At 38.8% G+C, this 20,367-nt stretch overlaps 1 protein-coding gene across 2 annotated transcripts in view; it reads left to right on the top strand.

Moving 5' to 3' along the window:
• samd10b (sterile alpha motif domain containing 10b) overlaps positions 1-16,097 on the top strand; it is a 58,234-nt gene extending 42,137 nt beyond the window's left edge. For both annotated transcript variants that reach the window (XM_025901587.1, XM_013274244.2), the window contains 2 exons: positions 6,120-6,260; positions 14,486-16,097. In XM_025901587.1, coding sequence (XP_025757372.1) covers positions 6,120-6,260; positions 14,486-14,508 — 164 coding nt within the window. In that variant the 3' untranslated portion in view covers positions 14,509-16,097. The remainder of the gene's footprint in view (positions 1-6,119; positions 6,261-14,485) is intronic.
• The last annotated feature ends 4,270 nt before the right edge of the window (positions 16,098-20,367 follow it).

Below are 20,367 nucleotides of genomic sequence, written 5' to 3'. Positions count from 1 at the left end.
GTCTTTTATTTGCAGATAACGTCAATCACTATGCCTGCTAATAGTGTAAAATGCGCAAGATCTAGTCTTCTAGAGGGTGCTGTTTGTGTTAAACTTCTCATTGACCTCTGTTCCGTTCAATAAGCATACTAGTGATGCTCATTTGGACTAAGGCATTGCAAACCAGAGCCATAAAAGGCTTAGTAAATCTCACACAAAGTTTTATTTTTAGGTTTGTGGTTCCACAGCTTAGCTTTCTCAACTGGAAACAGGTTTACACCCAAATCTCTGCAAAGGAGATTTAAAAGGCATTCATGTGAGGTAACGAAAGGAGTGCAGCCTATTTTTGCAGAAGAAAGGCAAATCTGTGGAAAAAGTGCTGTGTTATCGTGTTTGAGTTCAAACAACACGCTCTCACACATTTATTTGTTAGTAAGCCCACACAAATGCATGCGAGTGCTTAGATACACAAACCAAGGTAGTAACAGACACATATGAGCATGTAGGTGTTGACACATCCCCGTCCTTGACAGACCAGACGGTAGAGCAGTTTCTTTTTCAGTGTCTCATAGAGAACAGATTGCTGGTCTGTGCTGCAGGGTCAGCCACCACTCACTTACATTTCCATATACACACACACACACACACACACACAGGCACGTACAGTGCATTGCATACACAGGCTTCAGGGTTAACAACGCTGCCACCGTCATAGCTGCAGCAGCTCTGATCTGATCATTTCTATTTATGTATTCTCTAACAGAGAGCGTGAGATAGAGGCTTCAGCTCAATTATCCCTATGTATTCACTTGCAGATGTCCAGCTGGATTTTATTTTGGCTCTGTTATTAGCTGCTGTATTTTTCTTGTGCAAATGAGAGTTGAATATGTGTTTGTGTTGTGGATGCATATGGTCAGCATAAAAAATAACATTAGAAAAGACTACATACAAATTCTTTGCCTTTTTTGAAGGATGCTGGTTCTCATCAGCAGCCATGAAATGGATTCTGTTTGTATGTTAGCTGAAGCAACAAAAGGAAAATATTTCTCTAAGCTGCTCTCAGCCAGGATGCCATTGCACTGGAAAAAGCCACCTGAGAAAAATCAGTGTAGCTTTCATAGTTTCTCCTGCAGTTTGAGTTATCGTGCATTTATCAGTGCGTTTAGTCTGTTTCTACTGTTTTTAGCAAAAGTGAGTACATAGCATTTTGTCAGTTTTCTATATAATCTATATTCTGTAGACTGCATGAGCAATTTGATTACCACATAGAAATGAGAGTCAAACTTATGATCCCATTAATGAACAGTTTCTGGAACAGTTTGAATGGAGTACTTGAGTAGTTACAGGACAACAATAAATGCTAAAATGTGCTATAGATGTGTAGATAAGCTAATGCTAGCACTAGCTAGCTTGGATAGCTTTTTTGGAGAAAATAGTGGTTAGAGACCTCAGCAGAATCCAAATTATTGTGAAGGTGTGCAATAAACTTCAAATCTTTTTGCCTTTGAAACTGCTGTTTCAAAGACAGGGACCAGGTCTGCAACTGCTGGCAGTCAACTGACATCTTCAAAGCAGATTTAGTGCATCAAGATCGCAATAAAATGGTATTAAGATGGAATCAGTCTGCTATCAGTTTACAGTTAAAGTTGGAAATTACATGCAATCTGTTTGTGATAATGCTTTGTTTAGCTGTGATAAATGATCAAAAACTGTGGCGTCTATTGCAGAAATTCACATTAATTGCTTATAAAACAGAAAATAAAGACTTTCCCCCACAAATAGTGATATAGTTGCTACAGTACAGCAATTTAGCTGCAAAATAACATAGGCAACCTTGCTTTCATGTATGAATAACACCCGTCAACCATTGAGGTAAGTCTCCTATTGCAAAGAGAAGCATCGCAAACAAGTTGCACTTATAGGTGCAGGCTGACTCTGATTGATTGCAATGTGTTGGTAAATTAGACAGCAATTATTTGCAAAGCTTTGCCAATCTGTCTGAGAGTGATTATAGTAAGTCTGAGCCAGACTTTTGTTTGGAGTTTGCCTCTCTCCAGGTGACCTCTGCAATCACCTTGCAATTGAAAGTGGTCGCCCAGAGCCTGAGGGTGTTCCATGTTAAAATATAGGTGCGTGGTGGGGTACTTCCAATCAATTGTCGAATGCAAAAAATATCAAGGCAAATTTTCATGGTCACAAGGAGGCTGTAGTCATATTTTTATTCTAGTGTGCCTGAGCCATTAATAATGTGGACATGTAGATACCAAAAATGCTGAACAGTAGCTTACATCTGAATGTTAAACAAGCACTTGATGCACAGAATAGCCACACTCTAAAGCACACACAACTTAATTATCTGATTTACTCTTAATGGGAGTATAATTTGCAACGTGAATACTTTTCTACATTCAATTAGAATTAAAACTCCAATCTGAGAACATAAACTTTGCAAAATATTTATCAAGATCATAAATCAAATGAGAAGTGGAGTCATTTTCTCAAAGTTTTCCGCACAGCAATTTTGCAACTAGAGGAGTCAGCCCCTGCAGGACAGTAGAAATACTGCATGTTTAAGTCATGTCCTTCATGACTTAAATGGCTTCATCAAGCGGCAACTATACTATACTGCATGTTGCACCGCAATTTAGAACTATGCTACAGTTCATATTAGACTAAAATAACCTCAACTCTTTTGCAAATGAGAGGAAAACAGGGCAAATAAAACTCAAACAAGCAAAGTGTGAACGCAAGTAAATTCCTTACTTACGTTACATGATGTCTCTTTAAGTCAAGGATCTGAATACTTCCTCCATTAGACAACTCTTGTTTGGAGAAGTAAATAATAGATGTGATTACACTCGATTCTAGCAGATGTGCATGTGAGTTAGTGACAGAAAGCCATTTTTGCATTGCATTAAAAAGTTGATATGACGATAGATGAGATGAGTCAGACTGAGTCACAGATGAGTCACACATTCAGACCAGTTCTTTTAGTTGTGCGCACTCTCTCCTCAACATTTTGATAAGTTTTTCGTATGTACTGTACAATAGGCCAAGAGGTGTGAAGCCAATAAATTGATACTTTCTATCCAAAGCTCATGTACTTTTACTTTCTCATAACATGGCTGTATAATTCACAGACTGTATTTTCAGACTGAAGTTTGACCACACAGACCACCTCTATATGTGGTTTTAACTAGATTGCCCCTGAAGTTGCTCCTATATTTATTCCTATATTTATATCTTATGTTAATATTCTTGGTATTTTATACCAAGTATGATTAACAGATACATTCAATAGATTAGTAATATAGAGAGACCAAAAAGTATGTAGTCAATAAAGCACAAAGTTAAAGCAAAAGTTAAATAATAAATATAAGTACACAAAAGCTTACAGAAATGTAATAGTTTAAGTTGGGCCTCGGGGCTTGTATGAACTCAGTTGGTCAGTTTGATCACAGATTTAAACTAAAGGTTGCTCTTTTATAAGGAAGTCCCCCCCCCATGCACACACACACCTTGGATTGCTTTTCCGACTGTTTTAAGAGTCATTATTGTCCCAGCCAAGGCAGAACTGCTTCCCATTTGCCCAGAGACATTGTTAATAAGCAATTTATTTTGAAGCCAAATTGAGAGAAGCGATCTCTATTGAAACAGCTTTTGTTTTTGTGTCTCTTTTCTGCCTTTGACAGCATACTTTCCCTATCTGCAGGCAATTATTAGGAGCTGTATTAAGTCTGTCTGAGGGGAATTGATTTGAGCTCCATTCATCTGCTTTGTCTCATTTGTACACATGCACACACAGACATTCACAGAGGAAGGGCAGTAGTGTTTTTTTTTTCTAGGACACACTGGTCCTGCTTTTGGCAAGCGCACATGAGAGGGCTTTTGTGGGGATTGGGTAAAGAGGCCGACGAATGTGTACGAGCAGACAGAATTGTGTGTATGTGTGTGTGTGTGTGTGTGTGTGTGTGTGTAAAAGAAAAAAATACTGATATACCGCACAAAATAAATGGAAAATTATTGTTGTATCCTCGAGGTAGTTGTTCTCATACAAATTGGGTAATTCTACTCTGCGTGCTCGAAACAGGGAGCACCTGGACTCGGAGGAGAAGCAAATAATCTCCCTTTAAACAAAAAGTGCATAGACACACATGCACAGCAAACACACACGATCCATTCAACCATTATAAAAGCTAACTGGTTTGTCATGGCCTTTCCTCCAAGGGAGAGCAGCCATACCCACAGAAGAAGCAACTATTGTCTATATTGTTGGAGCCCATCTGGTAGTAAGGAAAAGACAGGCTGACAGTTCTGTCCTCATTTGGCTTGGCTAGTTCCATTGAGAGCAGTATATCGTATATCAGAGAGCTGGGAAGTGTAAAAAACACACATTGCTGCTTTCTTATGTCATATTCAGCTGTCTGTTATATAAAGTATCAATCAGCTTTAACAGAGCATTTTTGCTGAGATATTTCCTCACTGTTTTGCATTGTTCTAGTCTGAAATTGTATTTCAGTTTACCTCAAGAGGAAACATACCACACTCACACACGCATACATCCATAGTAGAGTATAAAAATAAGACTGGAATCAAAAGAGTAGCAGCTTGTATTTGCGAGAGTGTACTAAACGGCAAATGAGTCAGCTGAGTCATGCAGCCAAAAACATGGAAATCTGTCAAGATGCCCATGCTACACGAGCTGATGGAAACAAAAGGTTTCCTTTAGCTAAATATAGAGCTGTTGGACTCATTTGGAAAAATTGCACAATCCCAGATCAGTGTTTTTATACTGGTTTTAGGTTAGATGAAGGGTTTTTGCTGTATAACTTACCTGAATTGCTGTGATTAAGATGTTAAAGAAGAATATGGGTTGATGCACGTTACATTTTTCTTAACAGGTGGTTTTAGAGGCACTCAGGCCGGGCCTGGGTCACAACAGACCTACTTCAGTGTAATGTAGCACACCATCAAATCTCTTCTCCAACGTAGAGTCTGTGTTATAAAATATGACTACAGAGTCCTTTAAGGGTATTTATATTTTATGGGCTAAGAAAAAAGACAGAGGGCATGTGGGTCTAATTCTCTATCCATGTTCCCTCTTTTGATTTTACTTGCTTTCATTGTGTTCTCTTCTTTCTCCTCTGCTTTTGCACTCGTCCTACAGATTTGCTCACTGATTACTGTGGGTACATAAAGGAAAAAAAATGGGGCTCAGTGTAAGTGTGACAGCAAAAGAAATAGAAAGGAAGTGTGAAAGGAAAGAAGTGTTTACAAGCTATGAAATACACACTGGTTGTACATGCAATATATAACCTGTGTGACTTTTCTTCTTCAGAACATACTTATGATGCAGGTATAGAAAAATGAAAAAAAACAAAGGTACAGAGGATATGCTGATGTGCAGGGCAATGAAATGGAAATGAATAGAGTGATATAGAGAGCTGCATGAGTAATGAGTCTAATTATGATTTGGGCGTCGTACAGAGCTGCTGCAGGTATGATGGATTCCTCTTCTTTCTGCGCCTGTGAAGGACGTAGCTCTCCTACTCTCAGTAAGCTCTCTGTGTGCTGCACCTCCACACATACAAGTGTTTGATATTGTGTCTGTGTTCATGGGAGTGCGGCTTGGTTGTAAAAGCTGTTTACTGTGGGTAATGGTATGTTAAATGTGAGTGTCCCCAGGGTTAACTGCCAAACTCTGTAGTAAAACTTAACCATAGAAAGAGTCTGCCTGTGTGAGCCACCAGGTGGCTGAAGTGCTGACCAGGAAAAGAAAAAACATTTCTAATTTATGTACATAAAAATGTGCATTTCATTTGCCTTTTTCTTTTTTGAGATTGAGATTTTTCGTATTTTATTTATGTCAGCGATAACACTGCAACATTTAATAGATGCTTTATAACACTCACACACACAAACAGATATGTTCTTGCAGCTACATTACTGTTACATTTTATCAAATGTATATGTAGTCGTTAAATGTGTCAGTATTTTCCCATAGGGTTATATGTAACAATATTTCATTTACAAGGGCTAAATGAAAACTTTAAGCTAATAACACTGAAATATCTATTTTATGGCTACTTTCTGAATTAGTGGAGAAATCTATCCTGACATTTCACTTCTGTTCCTTGCAGGACGGGCATTGCTGCGTTTAAATGGGGAGAAGCTGGAGAGGATGGGCATTGTCCAGGAGACACTGAGGCAGGAGGTCCTCCAACAAGTCCTCCAGCTGCAGGTCAGAGAAGAGGTCCGCAACCTGCAGCTCCTTAGTAGAAGTAAGTCCCAAGATTTTGTGAGCGAATAACCACGCTGCTGTGCACTTCTGTTTTGTGCCTGTAATTGTGCGCTGGTGTATTGATGTGAGAGAGGGAACAATCACGAGAGACGGGGGAAGAGCAGTTGGGCTTGGTTAAATTGGGAGGAGGCAGTGTGAGACCATTGATGCCTGCTGTGACATACGTGGAGTTGGACATTCAAGTGCAATTGTTTGTGGCTGTGTGGTTTTATTGAAGGGAGCCCTTGATTTGCTGCACTGCCTCTGAATGGTGACTTCGGTAAACTCTTTTATTTTCCAGCCATCAATAAACTTGCTCAGGCAGGCACTGCTGACCTGGATTCAGCCGTTGATGTGGTTTGTGTCTTAAAAGGAGTGTTTTTCTTTTTATCTGCTGCGGTGATTGTTTTCTGTGCGCATTGATGACTGGGAGGCATCAAAGGGAAACACGTGCACAGTCTCCTTTCTCTGTATTAACACGATTATAAGGTTATTTAAAGCTTCCAACATTTTCAATACATTTTATTTTCCAACTTTAGCAGAATTACCTCATCCAAAAAGCCAAATATAATGATGATAAGATAGTTTTTCTTGGTTTAAGAGTTTGTATTCAGAGCCAAATGCGGGGCACCTTCACTCAGTTTAAACACTATAATCTTCAAGATCATGACCTATATCAAGAGGCAGCAACATCCTGGCTGCGCACATACCTTGAATAAAAGGGATTCTGCAACATTTAAGGGGAATTGCAAGAAGCTTACAGCCTTAGTCATTTCTAGATTGTTCAAGCTTAAAACAAAAAATGTCTCGAGGTTTGAGCTTATCCTGAAGAACAAAGCTTTTTCTGCAAAATTCAAGAAAAAAAATGCCCAGTCTCCCTTAACATGAGTGTTTTTGTCTAAAATTGATTATTTTGTTAAATCAGGCTGAGCAGTGAAGTTGTTTTTGTCATCAAGTGATCATCGTGAACTGATGGCACAAGGGCTCTTATAATCACCAGTTAGATACAAACAAGTAAATGAAACACCCCTTGTAGTTTGACAAGCTCTCCACTTTCAGTATCTGATCATGCATGCTGCTGAAGTTACTGTTTGGTTTTCTACATATTCCTACTTGCTGCAGACCACTTTGAGGTAAGTGCGGGAAAAATATGTTTTTGTGAATTTTAATCTTTCAGTGGCCCATACATAAAACTGTGTACAGAGCCAGGGAGACGGAAGAGCTACACATCTGGGGTTACAACACGAAGCTGTACAAAAATCATGCATGGTTGTGCACTGTTGTCAAGGCATGGACAGGTTTGCCAGTTGAACATCTACAACAAACTAACAACAACGAAGATGAGACGTATATCATCTTCAGTTTGAGATACAGTGAAGCAGTGAAGAGTTTATGTGGTTTAATATATTATCATGTGATAGTTTGAATTTACATTCAGTAATGAAAAACATTGGAGTTGTAGTTCTCTATTAATAAAAATGAATTCTTTAGAGCTTAGAAGCAAAGGTTGTGCCTGAAAGAGCACTAATGTAGATATATTTGGGGTGAGAGGTTGAGGTTGCAGAAAATGCTTGAGAGTTGCTGAATTAAGAATTGTAAGTGGTATAAAACCCCTACAGTCATTACTGAATAAGAAGAAACAGCACACAGGACTGAAATGGGTGGCTACTAAAGACTAAAATTCTAATTTGTTTCAGTAAAAGGTGCTGCATATGTGATTCAAAACACTATGAAACAAACAGCTCTTTCTTTGAAGTGGTAATTATACAAAATCAGTCTCAGGTTAGCACTCCTCAATACTGTTTGACACAGATGGACCACATTACCAGAACTCCCTCTGTTTCGTTCTTCCTCTCATCTTTTTGCCTCATTCACTTCACTTACAGATATAGAATGGAAAAGTGCATTTGATGGCATTCGTGCCAACCAAGCATGCTGTATTAAATTAAGCTGAATTAAACTGAGACATGTGATGCAACTTACTGGTAGGCAGAATTGCTTTTGGAAACTTCTATTAACTGGAAAATGCATTGCAATGCAAATGTAATTTCCCAGTTCAGCAGCCTCTGACTTTAAGCTATAAGGCCAAGCTAATTTGGTGCTCTCATAAAACACCTGAGTTTCACAGGGTTGCAGGGTATTCAAAGGTGATAAAGGCAGGTCGAGGTGGGAACCCCTGGAAGAAGCGATAATGGGGATGTTTCAGTGGCTGAAATGAAATGAGAAGTGTTATGAGGTGGTGTGGTGTGATGAGGTGCTGATGAGGTGCTGATCTCAGGCAAAGGTGAAGGTCTGGACTGAAACTGGTTTAGTGTAAGATAACAATCTTGTCATTTTCTAAAGAACAAGTTAATGTTGCAGTCAACTTCATGTAACCAGTGTCAAAGTCATCCACAATTTCATTGTCAAAACTTCTCAGAAGTAGAGGAGAAAGAGGCACAGCTGTTTTCTAGACTAAAGTCAAACATTGCAGTTTATTGTCAGCGCCTCAGCCAATTTGTATCTTAACCATTTCAGTAACATGGCTGTAGAAATAAGACACCAATGGCTGTCACTTAACTGACCATTTTGATCCAAACCGCTGATCCCACTGCTTTTGTATGATTTTGGTGTGGCTGTAGCTCACGTGGTAGAGCAGGTCACCTACAAATCAGAAGATTGGTCATTTGATCATTGGCTGCTCCAGTCTGCATGCCAAAAATCCTAACCAAGACACTAACCCCAGGTTGCTCTCCAATGCATCCATCAGAGTGTGAATGTTAGACACAAAGCACAAAGTGCTTGTATGAATGAGTGTGACTAGGTGAAAAAGCATTTTGAGTGTTCAGGTAGAGTAGAAAAGCGCTACACAAGAACCAGTCCATTTACCATTTGCCATAAAGCTTCACAGAGACACTTATGGCCTGCAGATTATCCTCTTATTTCCAAAAGTCCCATAACTCTTCCTTTCGCCCTACCAAAAAATATATATTTAAAGCTTTTAGTAAAATATATTTTTGATGGAATTAAGTTTCTGTGGATCAGTCACCAGGTGGGGCTGGATTAAGAAGGAAAAAATATGCTGATGTGAGGAGAAAAGGGAACAAGGCTGACGTTTCAGCTTGTGAGTCAGATGTGGAGAAGGATGCTGATGGTGAAACAGAAGGTAGAGGCAGGAGGCAAGAAAGAAAGAAGCAGACTCACTCAGTGGTTAATGCATATTAGGATTTAGACTTGTTCATCTTTGCTCACTCCGCACACACTTCTAACTATTCTCCCTGAATGATTCGCCCAATACACTTTCAATTCTGGGGTGATTTAGCAGAGCCGTCATACCAGCTGTCAGGTCTGATTCATCTCCAGTGGATTTACCAAAAATTAAATATTGATCTCACAATAACTTTAAAAAAGGGGGGGGGGGGGGTGAAAATACAGATGCAGCAGTAAAGCTGAATCTGATGGGAGCTTGTCTCTGATCTGAGCCACGATAGCACACTTTAACGCAACCCTTACAAGGCTCTCACATCATTGATGTCAGGATTGTAAAAGGCTCTCTTCAGTAATTCTTAAGCTTTTACAAGCAGTGCGGACTTTCTCTGTCTCTCTCCAATTCATTAAAAAATAACTTACAGATACAAAGATGTGATACAAAATTAAAGGGACAAATTATAGAAAAGAGCACCTAAACACCTGGAGGGTACGATTTAAATATGGAGAGGTGAAAAAGACAAGACTAGTGTGCCATAAAAAGGAGGACAGAGAGCTGAGACTGGAGGTGAAGTGTTTAACAGAGAAAAATACTGGAACTGAAATGAACAGATCACAGAGATTAAGAAATGAGACAGGTGAAGAGGTTAATAAAGGGACATTGATACTTGATCTGATTTCACTTTCATTCTCTGACTACGGGGCCCTACTTTTCTGCTTCTTGTTAATCTGCATAAAGCAGGCTCAGTTGCTTAAAGCAATGTAATAACATTTCACACTCAGCATAGAATGAGATTACTTTGGCTGCAAATTATGGTTGAAAATGCTCTTCTGCATGCGATACCCAGTGAAAAACAAAACTCTTGTCTGTGGATGAAAGGGAATTTTGTCTGTTATTTGATGTCCATAAAAATTGTGGAAAGATGTTTTTTGATTATTAACTTAAAACATTTCATGATATTTCCTTGCCCTGAGAAAATAGCAAAATAAAACTGGAGGTGCAGAAATGCAAAAATAGACTAAAACACTAGATGGGATGGTTGGAGGGGGATGTTTTGGCCTCCACTGCACCAGCTGCGAATGTTCATTTTTAAGGTGTCTTTCACAAGTCACCCAACTTCATGAAAGCCTGTGACTAAACTGCTACTCTGCCCTTTAAAGGTTGGCTGTGGTGATTTCGATGGTTAGGTATTTTTGGTTTCTGTAATAGCAGCCCTTCCTGTGAGCCTCGGAAGAACACATAATCTCTTAAAGTCCTCACAAGCCTTTTCTTTCCTCCCTAAACTCCTGATATTCACTAGATTTTTCTCATTGACTTCTTTTCTCTTTCCTTCTACCATATAAAACATGAATGGAAACAAAATAAATAAAACTGATGTTTTAGAAAACACAGCTCATTTTCAGTCATTACTGCAGATCCATGTAATGTACTCTGATTCAAACAGACCTTTTCTAGTCTTACTTACTAACCACTCAAAGCGCTTTACAACTCACTTGCCTCGCAGCCATAGCCAATTAAGAATCACCAATTAACCTATAATTCGGGTCTTTGGATTCTAGGGTGAAGGTGGTGTACCTTGAAGAAATCCATCTGAATCAGAGAGAAGGCAAGGAAGTCCACAAAGTAAGTCCCAAGTCAGGCGATTCAAACTAGGAACCTTCTTTCTGTGAGGTGACAGTGCTAAGCAGCCTATCATTGTGCTTTAAAAATACATAACTTGTTTGAGACACTGAAAAGCGCAAGGTAAACTCTTAAGGCACACATACATATTCATGTTTGAGAAAAAAAGAAACCTACATCAATTGGCATGTTTTCAGCATGTTTTCAGTTATTCTTTTGACTGTATTGTTATATATGGGCATTTTGACAACAAGTCACTTGCAAATTTTTTGCTTTGCAATAGCTCAACTTGCCTCCTTCACCTAATAAGATGTGTTCATGCAGTCCAAGAGTCTTGTTGCTTCTGGTTCCCCTCCAGTGCTCTTTTGAAATTGGCCAAGTTTCTCTCCGAGGGGATGTTTGGTTTCCAAGTGCCTCCTTGCCTTATTTGGCACCATGTTCATATTAGACAACTTCTCCTGACAGATGACACGCTGAGGCTGAGGGCTGCTGACATCCGCAGTCTAGCAGAAGTCATAAGAAAGGGGGATTTTAAGATCATTCCTGATAGCTTCTTCTCCCTGTTTTCAGGGGGTCTGCGGTCATATTGTTGGTAGATGTGTTTGGTTCATGCAAGAAAATGATTCATGTTCCCCTATCTGAAATCTTGTTGCGCTCTTTGCTATAAACCAGGCCCTTTAATGTGTTACACTATGATAATTCCTACCCTCCAGAAACAACATGCAGTGACTTAGTTCAGTTTCACAGAAACCTCTTAAAAAACAGGGAATAGAATTTGCATCTGTATTGGAAAAAAGGGGGCCTACAGCTATTAGATATTGGATATGCTTTATTTAGTTTTACGGCATGTAAATAATAGTCAAGTAATTGTCAGTGATGAGTAATGATCAGGCAAATGAACAATAAGGGAATTATGTCTATCTAACCCATCCAACCATAGAGAGGCTGATTCCAGTGAGATAAAATGTGTTCTGATAGTCAGGGTCCATTTCATGGTTAAAAACAAAGTCCAGCTCACAATGATATGACTCTTGCAGCATAATCCACCTCACTCCTTCACATATTCTTTAATATTAGACTGAAAAACTTTTGGAATCCACTATTATAAACTTTTTATCCACTTTTTAAGTTTGCAGACAGTAAGCGTTTGAAATGCAAAACATTTGAAAGAATGTAGATTTACATCCCAGCATCAAAGCTAGATGCAAATTTATACATGAGCACATCCATCCTGGCAGTACTATGCAGTATACAATACTGCTCTTCATGTATATAACCCTGCTACTGTTGGGAAAGGTGCGGTGCCTTATCTTTTTTTGTGTGTGTGGATCTTTTATTTGTACTTTTACACACTCCATTTCAAGTGTTCTCGGTAGGATTGGTTGCTTTATTTTAGTCAGCAAGTGAAAGGTAAGGTTGATGTCTTTCAAAGCCCAGAGCCACAGCTCTCTTAGGGCAACGTAAACCATGCAGGGGTTGTAACATCTTGAATGCTTTGGGAGAGAGGATTCACATCAGAGCCCAGTGGGAGATCCACCTTCCTTCTTCCTCTTAGCCACTGGTTGTGAATAATATCTTTATAACATACTGTCAGAAAACCCCCCTTCTTCTTCAACATATCAATTTTTCATCAGTCATTCTGTGCATTTGTATGCAGCCATCTGCCATCTTTTAGACTCTTCTCAGTAATTATCTAAAACTGATGAAGTTGCAATTAACCTTTACAAAACACCTGACACCCACCCACCCTCCCACCCCCAAATGCAAAAAGAAACCCTGTCAATAGCACTTTGGCTGCCTTAGAAGACTGCCTTGGTAACCTTTTTGCTCTGAATCGATTCTGTGATGTTGCCCATCCTTGCACAGCTTTACTCGGAGCTCCCTATGGTGCCTGCCAGCTGAATTAGAATATGAATGAAACTCTGAGCGTGACAGAGAAGAAGGAGGAACATGTCATTTCTCCTCAGAACAAATTTTGCCCAGTTGCGTTTCACCCCCATCCCCCCTTCTTCCCACCCACCTCCCCTCCTCTGCTTCATCTAGGCTCTGACGACTCCATAGGGAGCTCATTTAAAAGAATTTCTATCACAGAAACTGTTTTCTCTTTGTCTGTGCAAGCCTCAAGTCATATCAGCGCCTCTTTGTCCTGTCTGCTTTTCCATTTTGCCCCTCTGTTGTTTCCTGGTCGAGGTTTACTACCGTTCTACGTTACATCTGTCTGTGTTGGCTGCAAATCCACAGACAGGTATTGTCTCTTCCTTGGCAATCAGAAGAGGAGGGCTTGGAGCTGAAATGCCAGCAGTCTGGGAAAGAAAAGTCCGCCGTTCTGCTGACACTTGTGTCGTTTTAGGATGCAACAAACTGGCTAGTTGTCAGGGAAACCACCTGGTTGAATCTGTTGTTTGAAAAGACCCAAGAATAGATAATTAGAGTAGAAAAAAAGGTTTGCTAATTAAATCACTTTTTTGTAAAGATTTTTAGCCTTTTCTGCCTCTAATTATTAATAATTTATTCATCTTCATTTTATTGTCCTTTTCACTGCTTAGTACCGTTATTCTACTTCTTATTCAGTCTGCCAGTGCTTGTCCAAATTACTGTTTGTTTTGGAGACTGTTGCTCTGTGACTGAGTACAGCATATTACATCAACAGAGTTGAATCACAAAAGTTTCACAGTAGTGTAAATGTGGTTGTATATTGTACTCAGAACAACAAGCATGAATTTTATTCTGTTGTTCATTGGTTGTCTTTTTCCCCCCACTTCTTTAGTTGAACCTATGAAAAATGCAAACGATAACACAGTTTGACAGCCATGAAATAGCAGTTTTACACCAACATGGTGATTCCCAAAGAGGTATTAGTCAAGTTTAGAGTATGCTGTATGTATATACATTGTGCAGTTTCCCCCCCGAAAAAATCTGAGGAGACTGAACCAGGCCTAAATACTATCCACTGCAGATGAATAATATCTGGGGGAAAAAAACATCTGACACAGCATTTGAGAGACGTGTCTGGTCCTTCCATTTATCCATCTACAGTTCACCAAAACCACAATGAAAGGGTGGCTGACAATAAGGCATCCTTAATGAAGGAAAACAGTGAGAAAAAAAGCCTGAGGATTCCAAATTACACGAGAACTGGTCTGGAAATCTCTGGCAGCACGTCTTTCAGGGTGACGAATGAGCCAAATATTTGGATATTAGAAAGACTCTTAGATGCGTCTGTGCTCTCAGGACAGCACAGACTTGCACTGAGTGCATACAGAACAAGCATACCAACAGAGGGAAATGTGTATTAACTATTTACTGAGGTCACAAAGGAGTATGATGTAAGAACAAACTAGTGCTGCACTTTCAACCTCTGATTTTGCATGTGAATCCTATTTATGTATTCCCCTCTCTCTTCTCTCCCCTCTCTGCAGCCTCCTTTGGAAATTTCTCTTAGCTCATCCCTGGATCCATTTAGTGGCCCTTTCCCTCATCCCTTGTCACAATACGTCTCTAGGAGCCATGGAAGAGCTGCTGTCTTCAAATATGTGAGCGGAGAATCAACGAGTGAAAGGGGAGAGGACGAGCCTATAGACTACATGCCAACCAGTCTGGAGGATTCTCATTCAACACGGCCAATCGGGTTTACAGACACTGAGACAGAGACAAAACCCCGCTCTAGGCAGGGTTACCCCCTGTAACATACGATAAGATGATAAGATGAAAAGATGAAAGATTAACAATCTTTGTGATGATGTTTGCCTGGCGCGGGTATATCTTCGGTCATAGCAAATCTCCTTTTGGTTTCCTTTCTCAGCTGGAATGCACTGATTGAGTAATTTCAGCAGAAGCTGTTGAAATTATACGTATTTGACATAAGTAGCGGTTATTGAATGAATTATTTTACTGACATGGTTTCACTTAGTTTGTAATAAGCATTTGGCCCAGTGGCAATGGAAATGTGGATGTAACCATAGATTTATAGGCAGAGCTACAATTTAGACAATGGAACCTTACATTTAATCTCTATCTCACTGTAAAGTAACAACCATGAGCCTATTCAAAGGTAATTAGAGCTTTTGTTAAAAGCATTTGACTAATGCCAGTTTAATCAACTCCTCACCCACGTGTCACACTGCATTTTCCTCTCAGGACATCGGTTTCAGAATTTGCAGGCTTGGAAGATGAACATTAACACTTCAGGCTGAATGTCATTCCCACAATAAAGTTTTTTGTATTGTGACTAATCTGCAGTATTTCAGTGAGAATTTAGAAATATATATTATACGGTGTGAGCATTGTAGAGTAACATACACTTTAATGTAACAGTTCTTTGGTCTTTTATTAATGAAATGGATGCAAGGGGCTCACAGAGTTAATGAGATTATAATTGCTTGATAAAGCAATAATGCAAGTGCTAAAAGGTGAAAAAGACATGAGTGTCTGCTGACGGAAATATACACCTTGCCCTCTACAGTGGCAGTATTTGCAAGCCTTGTAGTTTCAGTCTTTTGTCTGTGATCCTGTATACTGTATGTCACCTCTTACACACAGATACAACAAGAAGGACGAGCCTCTGTTTGTGTTCCGTCTTGTTTCTGTCCCTGATGTGACGCTGTACTGTCAAATGGTCAGAAAACAAGATACGGTTGAGATTCCCACTGTGAACGAAACCAGCACCTTTGATGTCCTTCTAGGCAACAGCAGACAACGACGATGACAGTGATGCTCAAGACAGATGACTAAATCAGTGAAATGAAACGTTAAAAAAAAACACAACTTCCAAAACATCTGCACCCACCATCTTCCAACTGTCCTTTTACAAGGACGCTTTGAGTAATGTGAGATATCGACTGTTAAATGGGAAGAAAACACACTTTTATTTTTAGATGAAACAATGTACTGTAAATACTGGTTTACATTGACTGATGATTTATGACCTGCAAAAAGAGAAAACGTTTCTCTGTTTTACAGATTCAAAAGTGGATGGAATGGAAAATGATGAAAGCTGTCATCATGTTTTTTGAATAAACTAACTGATATGAATTGTTGGTTGAGTTTTTAATCGGCAGCCATTGAAATGCATGTATTTGACAGTAAAATTACAATGGGGGGGAAAAGGCACAACAAATGAAGCTAAAAACAGGAGACAAGACAAAGGAAGGCATAAAAGAAAGAATGGAAAAGAAACAAAAAAACAAGCCCCAGAATAAGATAATCACACTTCAGCCTAATATACACTGCCAAAAACTATGATTTAACCCTTTATTTAGTCAATCTTACAATATAACGTCCAATATTTTTCCAAGATAGAGAGATATTTTAAGTTAAAATAATTTTCAAAACTACAATTGGTTCCTCTAACCTTCTTTAAACGCAGCACCTGATCGATTGGAACAGTTTTTGGCAAGCAGTGCTCCCATTATCAAATTTGACTACAGAGGCAAATGATAGATTGTCCTCTCTGTTTCAACAAATCAACCCGAGTCTCTCTTGGAAATGATAAATGGTTTGGGTATTTTGGAATAAACACAGCAGACACATCCAAAAATAAATGCAACATGGTTCCATTTTTAGTTTTGAAGCTTTTAAAAAGGTTGATATGATGGTCAAATAATGTTTAAGACTTCTAAAAAATGAATATGTAGCTTAAACTGTGAAATAACATTTTTATTTTCTTGCTAAACATAGAGAAATGCAACTTGTGGGTTTCTACATTCATTACACATAAGCAAAGATGAAAATGCATAGAAACATTGCATTTCATTATTTTGTTTCACACATGGTACAACAGTAATTAATTTCCTACACACAAACCTTTGTTTCAATTAAAATAACACTGTATCCATGCATGAAAAGAAGCAGGAAGAAGAATAAATTCTTATTAACACCTATCTATAACAGTGCAAGTAGGCACTGACAACCAAAATACACTCTGACACTATTCTACACACAACAAAACAAAACAATATAATCAACAATGAGCAATACCACTAAATAGCAAATTAAAAAGGATAATTCTTTCTACAATTAACTCCTGTTATTTGAATCTTCTTCATATTGGTTTAACATTTTATTCTTATAGCACCTTTTAAATTGATAAACATTTGTACAACTCTTAAGATGATCATGGAGACAATTCCACATTCTTATACCTATAACTGTTGGACTCATTTGCCTTTGTGTGGTCTGAGCAAACTGATGCTTAAAATAAAACTTCTTTCAACTATCCCCATTTTATGAACACAATACAAATAATCTTTGTAACTTAAGAGGCAATGTTTTATTTTTTGCCCTAAACATAATTAATGATGTCTGTAATTTCACTATATCTTCTAGTTTTAACAAACTATTTGTGTGTTCTCTATATTTAACATTATGCATAATTCGTAGCGCTCTCTTCTGTAATAGGTATAATGGTTTTATACTAGTCACAAACACAAACGCTTGGTTTTAAAAGGTCACAAAACTCACTCACCTTAGCAGTTTTCCCCTCAGAATCAAAAAGTGCTTCTAGACATTATACTTTGGCGTTATTACCTTAAACGGAGTGTGTTTATAATTTCAAGTGTGTAAGAATGTTCAGAAATAATTTTTTTTTAAGAAAAATAAACTCAATTTGAATTACAGTTACTGAATATTTGTTGCAGAAGTTGCATGTGCTTCCTGAACTGTGGGTCCATCTGTGACAACTCTGACTCTGTGAATGCAAAACAGTGCTACACACGATTATTTTGTCTGTGTCTTGCATGCGCATTTACGCACGCACACTCACAAGCACACACACACACTGGCATCCAATTACTGAGAGACATGAAGCATCTCACCTGTTAATAACAGGGCACATGTATGATAAACAGAGTCGGTGAACAGTAGCTTTCTCAAGCTTGACAGGAAAAAAAAAAATCTGGCGCAGATGGTTGGATGGTGCAGTTAATTGGATACTGTTTACTGTTAAGTGTCTTTTCTTTCTCTGTATGGCATTTGTAGATGAATGAATTCCTTTCAGAAAGCTGCTCTTTTATGATTATTCGCTAAAATACCCCAAAGCTGACACCCTTCTACCAGATTGTTTATCGTTATCTGCTAGTGACTTTGATCAGATGGATCTTAGTCATATGACAGCACTGAAATTGAATGAAAAACACTCTGTCCTCTCTCATCAGCTATATCTGTTGACAAGCCCTTTAACGGTTGCTTGAGTGAATTTCCTCTATGGAATAAACTTAAACAGCTAGAGAATTTAATTTTTACTGGCATCCGCCAGATGTTAATACAGAAAACTAGTACAAAACACATTAGCATGAAATAGTGCATGTCTGCTCCCCCGACTTTCCCTGGAAAGGTCAATAACAGTAAGCTGCTGGTTCAACTTTTCAAGAGCCTTTAAGTGCACAGACCACTCCACCTGGCCAATTTTATAAACTATTAAGTAGCCTTTTGCTCACTCAGCAGAGCAGGAGCGGGAACATAAATCACTGCCATAGTTGGAAGTCTTAATCAGGGGTCAGACTAGGCTCTGTATGAACTATTCATTAACAGCCATTAAGGAAAGCAGATTTCAGGATCAGCTGCATATTCTTTGTAGAATGGCAGCTGCCAATTGCACAGTGTCTTGGTTTGTCAGCTGAGTGCCCCCTCTGGCCTAACAGATCAGAGAAACCCCAACAATGTCTGTACCAACACGTGCCACTGCATAAAGTCCAGTCACACATTAAATACTGACAACGATGCTGCAGGAACCCAAATATTTCTATCCAGTAATCAACAAGAACTGTTTCTAACCCACAGGACTGCACTGCCCCCTTGTGGAAGAATACAGATGACCCTTGACTGAAAAGAATAATGAAACCCTATGAAAGCTTTTCAGTGGTAATAACTTAATGTTATATAGTCTAATCGTGTGAAATGAGTATCTACGACTACTCCCCACATGGGTTTATCTTGTCATCTTTTTATTGCACATGCACAAACATGAAGCCACATAGAAACCTAACCACTTTGTGTTAAATACCACAAAAGTGACTACAACTACTGAAATATATATATCTATATATATGTGTATCAGTAGTTGTATTTCTTGTTCCACTAGCCCACTTCTCACGGGTTTGTCTTGGTTTCCCAGCATCTGATGTGGATTTTAGTAAACCAGGTCACATCCAAGTTGGTATGCTTTTAGCTATAAGTGTCACGTTCCGCATATGTGTCATGCTCCAGATCTAGCCTGGGGACCCTTCCTGGATACATGCCCTGATAGGGACATATATACACTCACTGATCACCTTATTAGGTACACCTTGACAGTGACTGGACTGGCTGGACTGTCTTGGACCTCATTGCTTTGAGAACTGTCTTATTTTTTCCTCACAGAGGTTCATTATTATTGTAGGACCTCTGTGTTACAATATAAAGCCTTGAATAATTTTAGCCATTCTCCTCTGACCCCTGGCATCAGCTAAGCATATTTGCATGGGCGACTGCTGCTCACTGGATATTTTCTCTTTTTTGGATCATTCTTTGTAAACCCTAGAGACGGTTGTGTAGGAAAATCCCAGTAAGAGTTTTTGAAATACTCATAAAATCCCGTCTGGCAACAATGCCACATTCAAAGTCACTTAAATCACATTTCCTCCCTAGTCTGATGCTCAGTTTTAACTCCAGGAGTCCATCTTGATTAGAAGGATGTATATATGGACATACTGAGAAACAGCAAAGGAGTTGGCAAAAATGCTGGAGACTGTGATGAGGTTAATTTTACTTTGTATTTATTATTGCTTTTTATCTTAATTCTTTTTCATTCATTTTGTTTTGAAAAGTGTCCCATTGTGTACTAATGTTCCTTTTCTCATGCTCAAGCGCATTGAGGTCATTTTATTTTTAATCAAGAAAAAACTTTTTAATCGCTAATCTCTCCCCTTCTCAGAAATATTTATTAGGCATTATTGAAATACCAGTAATACTTTCACATTAGTCAAACCTGCTATAAAAATGAGGATCTACCGCCCTCCTCTGGCAATAACGATCCCACATAAATTACATCATGGTTCCTGATGATTTCCACTAATAGGAAATATCGGGTCATGATGACTGGCACCAATCAAAGACTAGCAGGGACCCTCTGTTGTTTTACTGGAAGTGAGTGACGTGGCAGTGATGCCGTGAATGATTAATTTAGAAAGAGAGAAGAAGAAGAAAAAAGATGTGGGCTCACACCATATGTGAAGCATTTATTATTCTGTGTTAAATGGGGAAATGCCAGTCTGTTCATATAGCCCGTAACCAGCTTGCAGCTATACAGCAATTAAAGACTCAGCAG

The sequence above is a fragment of the Oreochromis niloticus genome, linkage group LG20 (assembly GCF_001858045.2).
Source record: "Oreochromis niloticus isolate F11D_XX linkage group LG20, O_niloticus_UMD_NMBU, whole genome shotgun sequence".
Classification (NCBI taxonomy): domain Eukaryota; kingdom Metazoa; phylum Chordata; class Actinopteri; order Cichliformes; family Cichlidae; genus Oreochromis; species Oreochromis niloticus.
This window is presented reverse-complemented; position numbering and strand designations above follow the sequence as displayed.